Source organism: Lepisosteus platostomus, chromosome 4 (assembly GCF_059453375.1).
Source record: "Lepisosteus platostomus isolate fLepPlt1 chromosome 4, fLepPlt1.hap1, whole genome shotgun sequence".
Taxonomy (NCBI): domain Eukaryota; kingdom Metazoa; phylum Chordata; class Actinopteri; order Semionotiformes; family Lepisosteidae; genus Lepisosteus; species Lepisosteus platostomus.
In genome coordinates, this window is record NC_142614.1 from 75,693,661 (window position 1) to 75,703,355 (window position 9,695).

General features: G+C 50.3%; 1 protein-coding gene across 3 annotated transcripts in view; it reads right to left on the minus strand.

Moving 5' to 3' along the window:
- Nucleotides 1–6,832, minus strand: part of ell2 (elongation factor for RNA polymerase II 2) — a 28,668-nt gene extending 21,836 nt beyond the window's left edge. Inside the window, exon 1 of one of the 3 annotated variants that reach the window (XM_088630710.1) lies at nucleotides 6,494–6,832. In XM_088630710.1, coding sequence (XP_088486836.1) covers nucleotides 6,494–6,664 — 171 coding nt within the window. In that variant the 5' untranslated portion in view covers nucleotides 6,665–6,832. The remainder of the gene's footprint in view (nucleotides 1–6,493) is intronic. The other 2 variants (XM_088630711.1, XM_088630709.1) reach the window with 2 other exon arrangements.
- Nucleotides 6,833–9,695: the final 2,863 nt, after the last annotated feature.

A 9,695-nucleotide genomic window follows, 5' to 3' on the forward strand; every position in this document is an offset into this window, starting at 1 on the left:
GCCGCAGTGTTTGCCAGAGCTGAGGGACGTGTTCCCCAGTTTAACAGGTGGTTAGCACCTTCCAGCTCTGCCCATTCGCACCCAACTGGTGACTGCTAGTCTCCTACAAAAGAAACTGCCCAGAATCATGACCCACTGGTCTTGGTCAATGACAAAGTTGGCAAGCCAGGACTTCTCTGCAGGGGTTCAGAAAGCCGGCTTTCAGACTAGGGCACTGCAATAAACCCTTTTCCATTTCCCAAAACACAGACTGATCAAACTTTTTTTTCTAACATCTTCAGGTTAAGCAAACATGCTGGGGAATAAAAAGCACTGCAGTCCGGTTTCACATGCTGCAAATCGGAGAGCGTTCTGAACGAACACACCCCGCCCACGACCGCAGGCCTCCTGGGAGCGATCCCTTGCTGGGCACTGCCGAGGGGAGGCTGCGACAGACACCTGCGCCCGTCTGCGATCCTGTTTCACATCACACAGGAAGCCACAGGCTTCCGAGACCACCTGAACGCGGTACGAGAACGCTACAGGCGAGTCAAGCCTAGGAAAAGACCTTCACTCCACTGCAAAGAAACAAAAAGCACTTTGAGGGAAACAAGTGTACGAGCGCTATTGATCTAGTTGCAGCATTATCTTTAACAATCCGGTTTACGTGTGCAGGAATGAGCTCGTCATGCTGGCCTTCTGAATCACTGGGTACAAGGCTGACGTACCCAGTGATCACACAGAGCAACACTCAGCCTGTTTAACCAGGAGAAACTTGGCTCTTTGACGTCAGTCCTTCTTTGGAGAATTTAACCAACTCCGTCAAGTCTTTTCAGTTCAACATCAATTTCACCAAGTGCTTTTAGGTATTACAAATAAAAAAAAAAACCTTATCCAAGGGCACACAAATCCAGTTGCCATGTACGCAGCCGATACGACTGAATGGAAACACATTTTGAGCTGAAGTACTTTCCGACAGAAAAATAAACAGCCTCAAACCCTGAGCGCACAATCTGTAAGTGAGCTTCAGTTGCCTCCTGGCAGAGAGACAGCTGTCATGTACCCCACCGTTTCCTAGGTTACCATAGCCTGTGACCTCTCTTTGAACTCACTGCAAAGCAGCCTGGGACAGAGGCACAATTATAGGATCTGCTTCTTTCGGATCTACCTTATTTGGGCCCACCAGGTTATGACTTAAGGATCCACTGAACTGCTAAAACCTAGATTAACGCGAGTTCTCTCTCGCTACTTGAAAGTTTATTCTTGCTTGAATAAACAGGCAGGTGCAACAGTGCTTTATTTAGAACAAAGTTGTGCACAAGGGAACTTATATCTTGTGAAATTTACGTGCACAACAGAAGACCACTCCAGGTGTCAAAGTTGTAATAGTCGTTGGGTCAGCACTAAAAACTGCCGGGCACCCAAGAACAACAGAAACACTTCAAACTGGGAAAGAAAATGGCTTGGACTAATCTTGAAACACCAGCACAAGCTCACAGGGAGACTCGTAGTGTTTGTACAGAGAGAAACGGGGAGAAAGAGCGATATGCCAGCCAGGGCACCTCACAGAATCAAGCCATCGGGAAACAGATCGGGCGATGAGCCAGCTCAGCTGCGTCCCTGCGATGGCAAGAGTACGACGCGCTTCCAACACCACAAACTAGGACAAATATCTGCTTCATTAAAAAAAAAAAACCATCGGCAGGAAAAGAAAGCTTGTTCAGAGAGCAAGTGGACTCAAAGTAACATGCTAACAACCGAACCAGGAAGTTGTGCTCCAGCCTTACATAGACAAAGGGTGCAAGGAATTCAGTCCACTGACTCAGCAAAGCAAACTGGACACCATGCTATTTTAAACAAAACTGCAGCAGGCACATGTACGGTACAGGGACAAAAAAAGCAACCATTATTTTTACTTTTGTTTAGAAACCAGCTTGCCTGCCATTGCAGATTTCCTTCCCCATCAAGAACACTGATAATGATTAACAAAGTGGAGGCATTTAGTCTGGACCTGTTCATGCACCAGCAGAAAATTAAATCGCCTAGAGCACACAACACAGGACATGCTGTATCAGGCCTTCAGCACTTGATCTGGAAAGATAATGCAGTCAAACAGCACTGGCTGTATAATTTACCAGCTGGGCACTTGAGGGAGAGCACTTAATACAATCTTAATTCACTGCTACTGTTTATACTGCAGGTTCCACTCACAACTTTCTCTTTTTATACACACACATCATCTACAGCCACGGATTAAAGCCCGTGGTGGGTCAAATGTTTTCCAAGAATATTACTTCCGAATGGAAGACAACGGCCATCCATCCGTTTTCTAACAGTTTATCCAATTCAGGGCTGCGAAGGAGCAGGAGTCTATCCCAGCAAACAACAGACAAGGCAGGACACACCCTGGACAGGACACCAGTCCATTGCAGTGCAGACACAGACCCTTGCAAACTCAGACCAGGGCCAATTAACCTCCTGGTATGTCTTTGTCTTTCTCTCAGAAAGCTGATCACAATACAATACAACACACAAACACTAGACAGTCTGTGCTCTAGATACCATGCTGTTAACAAACCTAAACAGCCGGCTTCTGAAGGGGCTGGTTAACATCAATACTGTAGGCCTGCAAGACTGAGGCTATTACAGAGGCTCCGCACAAGTCAAAGACAGACAGCTGGCGTAAAACGCATGCAGCGTTATGTGCACAGCTCCTTCCAGCACGCTACGGGATTAAACCCCTGGAATACCACTGCCACAGAAAAATAAACTTCAATCACTGTGTCGAAATGCATGACCAGGGAACCTGTCGAACATCTGTGCCCACAGCCAACATCAGAGCAACACGGTTCCCAAAGAATGAGAAGGAACGGGGGTTCTTCCCCCGTTGGGTCTCACTGTACAGAATGTGATGCTCAGTAGCCAGACAGTCAGGAATGGGTTAACTACCTTTGACCTCGGCAGGCCCGAGGGTCCCAGGGCTGAGGTCCTGGTGAGGCAGGCCCCACAGTCAGGGCCCCTCCCTGATGCATGTACAAACCACACCCTCCTTCCTGCAGCCCTGAACAGCCACAGTCCCCAGTCATGCCCCACGGACCCAAGGCTCTCCTGCTGAGTCAGTCTGCAAGCTCTCCATTTGCATATGTTGTATCAGATCTGCACAGCAGCACTTCAGCTTTCACAGGCTTAAGCAGTCCTTGTTAGCGTATAAGGAACTCAACTAGAATAACGACCATTAAGATCAACAAGATAAGGACTGCCGGCAGTGGCAGTGCTACAGACCGCCCTGGGCAGTCCACGTGTTTAAAGACGACCCCCGATGACAACAAACTGGTTCCCCCTGTCATCATTAGCAAAATCCAAAGACATTCAAAGATGACAAAATCAAGCTGATTCACGCACTTTTGAGCTCCATGGGTTAAAATAAAAACAGCTCCACTGAAAATGCAGAAACGTTCAGGCGGGTAACGGCTCTGAAGCCCCAGCTCCTCTACTCCGTCTGTGACGGGACCTGCGCCGGCCGCAGGCTCCTCCGTGACGGTGCCGTGACCCCCCACACTCCGCTCAGAAGTGTCCTTCTACTTTGAACTAAAGCCCCCCACAGCACATCCCTCTCACTGCTCCCCGTGTGCTCCTGGAGCCGGCAGCTCCTTCACCGGTTTAAACCCACACTCAGGACTCAGCCGCTTAATTTATTTTTAAAAAGACTTATCTCCTTCCCCCCCCCCCATTATTTATCTCCAGCTTAATTTCTTTTCAATGCTATTGCAATTCTTTTTCTTTTTTAACCCTGTCAAGAGCACCAAACACTGTGGGCGCACATGGACACTGAAACAAATCCTTCACTACATAAACCACCGGACTGGAACGACAGAGGAAACCCGTCTTGCCCGCATCCATACGCAGGTTCCTCAGCAGGCAGTGCCGTTCTGCACACAGCAGTACTGACAGCAGGCTCAAGCCCAGCTGTTCAACATTTTGCTTTTTAAACATGATGCTGTCCCTTTAAGAGGCCATGTGAGATGTACTTTTTTTTTTTTTACATTTGTTGGGTGGGTAGTGTACAGCTCTTATATTATATAGCTATTATCGCTATCTGATAGCTACTTTTTTTAAAACTGCCTTTCCATGCAAATACAATTTTAAATCTTTATCTGCACAAAAGGTCGATTGGCAGATTAGGAGCTTTGTACAATGGGCCCAGACCACAAGACATGTTGGGAGCCACAGATCAGAAGGCAGGTGCCGGTACAAACCCAGGAGGAAGGCCCACAGGAGTAGTCAGATCACTGCGTAGGCATGTGGGGCTCCTCGCAGGGACAGTACCAGCCGAAGGCACCGGGAGCTCTGGAAATCAGGCCAGCAGGTTTCCAGTCAACCCCGTGTGGAGAACCTCCACTGTGGGTGTGCCCGGGGAGCAACAACGCTCTTTATCTAGGTGTCCGTCTCAACATGGAAGGAAGAAGGCGCCACCTGAGGTCACTCAGGCCCCGCGCCCAAAAGCTCAGGGGGGAGGGGAGGGGGGCTGGGCTCGCCCCCTCAGCTTTTGTTCAAGGCGCTGCTGAGCATTGCTGGCAGTGCCTCTCGTGGACAGACGCTCTGTCTCTCTGTCTGCGGGGACCCCCTGAGGCAACGATTTCGGCAGCACAGGCAGAGCAGGACTGCTGTAGCACCACCATGTCAAAGCTTGCAAAAAAATAATAATAAAAATTAAAGGCACGTGAAAATGCATTAAGCAAAAGTAAGGGCCTGGTTTGAGAAGCCGGTCCGTCACCCCAGTGCAGGAGCTGCTGGTCTCTCCAGCGCCCCCTACAGGGGCTCCGTCTCACCCCGCAGGATGACTCCCGTCCTGCGCCCGGCTCGAACTCGGCTGCCTCCTTCCGAACCACCTCGGATTATCTTTGCTCCCGATCGCCTTTCGGATGCTATCGGGGGGGTTGTCAGGCGTTCAGTCCCACTGCCGAACGCTCCTGGCCTCCCTCGGCTCCGGCCCACTGCCCTGCGGGCGCGCCGAGCTCGAACCCCAGCGGGGCAGCCCGCAGCCCTTCGCCGGCAGGGATACTGTTGCTTTAAGAAGAACCCAGCTGGGCCAGCAGATCGGGCTCAGCAGGAAAAAAAAAAACTTTCGGGGGGGAAAAAAAAGTTGCTGATCTCAACAGTTGTTAAATTTTCAGTGAATAAAGGCCAGATCAGACGTCATTTTCAGGTACGGCCTCTATTTTAGCGTGAGCCCTTATTATAATTAATTATCACCCCGAGCCGGACGGGCCATTACACCGGCCCCTAATCTGGCTGGCAACAGGGAGAATTTAATCCCTACTCCTGGGTCCCGGCACGTACTCCGCTTCCAACTCGTGTGTTCAGCGTTTTAAAAGCTTAACTGAGGCTTTAAAAGCAGGAATAGGTGGGCACATAACATGATATGCATTTAAATAACGATCGGGTCAGCTTTTGAATAAACGATATAAAAATGAAGTACGACACCACACCAATTCGTCAGCCAACGGGAAAGAAAAGTTTTAGACACTCAAAACGGCAGCCAAACTGAAAGAACCGACGAAATACAGCCTCTTTAACGACACAATCACGTCCGTGCTGACCGCCAACACTCACTCTCCCAGCGCCTGAATTAACAAAGGTGTAGTTTGGAAAAGGGACAACTCGAATTCCACAAGAATTCCTTTTTTTTTACTCGCTTCGTAACGACAGGCGTTTAGAGAAGAAACAACTTTTTTTTTCTAAAAAGAAATAGAAAAGTGGTTTGTTCCTGGACTGCAGCCAAAGCCTTACACAGCACCTACTGTGCGGCAGCCTTTTTAAAATATTCACTCTTTACAACTTCACCCAGGCGGCCAAGGAGATAGAAAATAACACGCCAGGGGGCCAGAAGAAGAAGGGGGCAAAGAAAGTGTGCCGACATGACACAGTTCATCACACTCTGTAGTGAATTAGTATCATTTTAATCCACTCTATCGCTGTTACTATGACTACGCCTGTAGCGCTCGGAGCCCGTCAGCGCTTCACTTTTGCGGTTACAAAAAAACAACAGCCCGATTTTCGGAAAATGAACACCCTGCACCTGAGCGCAGCCCATCTGAGCCGGCGAGGGCTCCCGGTGGGCTCCCGGTGTGCCCCGGGCCCGGCCGGCCGCAGCGCCGTGTAGCCGTGAGCAGAACAGCGCCCGACAGGCAGCGGGTCGGGTCCGGTCGGGTCCGGTCGGCTCGGCTCGGCGCTCCGGCTGGCAGCTGAGCTGGCTGGGACTTGCGGGGGGGGGGGAGGAGGTTGGTGGTGGACAGACTTCTCTCACTTTATAACACACGAACCTCAACCTCGCTTCTCCGCGGCAGTCGCCCCGGACTGCGGGAAACTGGCTCGACAAAGTGCACTCTGCCGCAGCTCTCAAGCCCCTCTCTTTAAAAGGATTCACAACGGCTCGCACAAACTCCGTCGCTCGCCTTTCTGCTCGGCTCAGGCAGGCCGTCCTCCGCGGGTCCCCTGCTGAAGATGTATTTACCTTGCAGTTCTGGTAACTCTCCAGCGCCCTGTACGCGGTCTCTGTTAACTTCACATGCAGCACCGAGATCCTGTCTGCCTTCCTTCTCCCACAGGCCAGCCCATACCTCCCATCCTCACACAGCGCCGCCATCTTCAGCTCCCCCCAGCCATCCCACTGACGAGCTGACATATAGCGGCTCAACCTAACCCACAGCCTGCTCGCTGCGCAGGGAGGGACCAGCCCAGCGCCGGCTCCGGCAGCTCCGTGAGGCGGGGCGCTCTGATTGGCTTTCCAGACCTTGCTCACTGGACGCACAGCTGAGCTGCACGGTCTGTAACTCCCCTGCCTGTTGCTAGCTGCCGCTCGTCCGTCTGACCGGCAGCGATCAGCTGTGCCGCGGCAGCAACGTCACAAAGGGCGTTATGACGTCAGGGAGCTCGAGTGCTTGCGTCACCGCTGTTCGCTCATAGCGGCGCCCGGCATTTTTCACGAGACAGTTGAGAGCCCCCCGTAGTTTTTTTAAAATATTTTTTAAGGCTCCCTTAATCCATCGTTTCCCCAATCTTGGTGCTAAAGGGACTCTTTTCCCTACGCCTTTTTCTTCCGATTCGTTTGTACTGTCCCTCTTGTCCCATATGCTGCTTTGAGCAAACAACTCTTAACAGGCGATTAGTTCACCATAGACTGACGCTTTCAGACTCCCCCACACTCTTCGGCTTCCTTATACATTGATCAGACATGATCAGCCAAGAGACCTGACTGAGGGAAGCTCAGAATATCTGAAAGGGGCACAGGGTAGATACGAATGCCACACAAGTGCTAAATGCACATATTGAAGGAGGTCCTTCCTCCCTATGGCTGTCAGGGTGTATCACACTGCCCAAGGCTAGGACTGTTAGCCCCTCATCTGCTCATCTATGGACAGCATGTTGCACTCATGTACTTTTGGACACTGCATTAATATACTGTTTATATTGTGGTACTTTTAATCTGCACATATTTTATTGATTTACAGTGTCTATGAGCATATTTTGCACACACTCAGTATATTTTATTGTGTATTGCTGTACTTATTTTATTTTAATTTTAAGTCTATTCTGATCTCTGTTTTTGCTTGTCTTTGGCTGGGCTGCTGTAACACCTCAGTTTCCCTTCGGGATCAATAAAGTCTGATCTATCTATGTTTTCTGAACATGCCGCAAGCAGAAATCTGAAATCAATCCGCCTGCGATGAAGAACCGGACTGGAGCAGAGAGCAGAAGTTGCCTTGAGGAAGGGGTCCAATCCAGGAGTTTCCAGCCTCACTCCTGAAGAAGCCCAAGACCCAGTTATCACAGGTCACCAGAAATCAGTGGTTTCTAGGCGTTCCAGGGCTCAGCGCACCAGGCCAGTTCCAGAAGCGATGTCCCTCGTCTGAGGTCGGGACAGTGGAAGACTCCGCAGCAGAAGACCGGTCCACTGGCCTGGCGGAGCTATCCTCTGTCCAGGGAACAGCGCTGTGCGTGTTCGGAGCTCAGAGCTCGGAGCCCGGGTGTGACCGAGATCAGACCCTGGCAGGGGCAGGGAGAGCTGTCCTTCTCACGTGAAGACATGGGACAACTTCACTGTGATCAATTAAGCCAGACATTCACTAAAAGGAGTAAACTGGAGAGCATCCAGAAACAAAATCTGCATACTCGTCAGCTCTCAAGACCTCTCCCTTCATTGAGCAGATTATTCGCTAAATTGATGAATAATGCGTCAGAGCTGCCCACCTTGAAGAACCCGTGAGCTACCAGGCTAACCCAGGGCTGTCCTGACCTGCTCCAGCAGAGCCGCTGAGTCCACAGGTTTCCTGGGTCTCTTCAAGCATCACCAGCGCAGGAAGAGCTGGGAGAGGCTGCTCAACTGGTCCCATTAAACAAATATTGACCCACTGGCACACCAAGCCCCGCCCCGGGCTAACTGGATTATGGCTCTTCTGCAGGCTTGGATCTGGCTGTTTTGCCCCCCAACCTCCTGCAACCCAGTCCGCTACCACAGGGTAATGCAATTGTTTTCCAAAGCAAAAACGGTATAAGATGTAATCACAATTTGATTAAAACCAGCGTTCTCTAAGGAAAACAGTCCAAAGTCACTAAGTTCCTCAGTCCCGGTCCTGGAGTCACCCTGTGTCTTCTGCTTTTCATTTCAGCTGTGCTCTTATGCAAGTAAGCCTATTGAACACTTATTGAAACTATTTGATTGTTTTTTTAACTATTGTCTGCACTTGGGAGTCAGTCTCACAAATAATCTCCTTTATGTGCATCATTTCCACAGAGTACAGGGTTCCACAGAGAAGGATACAGTATTGTTGCTTCCCTGCCATTTTAGAAGAGCTCTTGTGTTTATTACTCCCCAGTGTGCACACAGGTGAGAACGGCACTGTCGCTCTGATAAGTGCTCTCAGTGATGCAGGGACCCACTGGTTACATTCAGCCAAGTCATTGAAACAGTACACCTGAGAGAGCAGACAGCTGAACCCAGCCTCTGGCACAGAGCTCACGCTCATTTCTAACACATCATTTAAAAATAAAACTTAGAACTATCAAAGTTCAGCTAGGATGAAAATCAGGGTAGGTGCTCTATAGGAGTAACCCCTGGGAAATGCAGTCCTAAAGGACAGAAAGAGATGTTTGTGGAATATGTATACCCAGGTCTGAGGCAGGCAAATCGGTATTGTATTCTAAAGAAGACAAATTGGTATTCAGATCTGAAGTCTTGCTTTGCAAATGCAGGCATAACTCCTACAACCTCAGAGAAAGAGAAAACAAACCAGTACTTGACTCTTTGCATTGGAGGGTTTAAGAGATGCTATCTGCCCATCCATCCAGTCCTGAACACTTTATCCACTATAAGGTCACAGAGCAAGACATGGGCTCAAGGCAGGATACACACTGGGCAGGGCACACACACACACTCACACCTGGGCCAGTTTCCCAGCAGCTAATTAACCTACCAGCGCTTCAGGATGCTTCGGTCTCGGAGAGAGTTTCAGGTGCTGGGTGGGGACTCTAATGCGGGCAGGAGGGTCAACAACAATGGGCACTAGGGGAGTTTCGCCCCACAGGAGGCTGGGGTGAGGCAGGGAGCCCCCTGTCCTCTCTGCTAGCAGAGGCAGTGAGGCAGGACCCCAACTTCGAGGGACTTGTACTCTCGTGCACTGGGCTCCAAGCTCTACGGGCAGTGAAATACTTTGGAC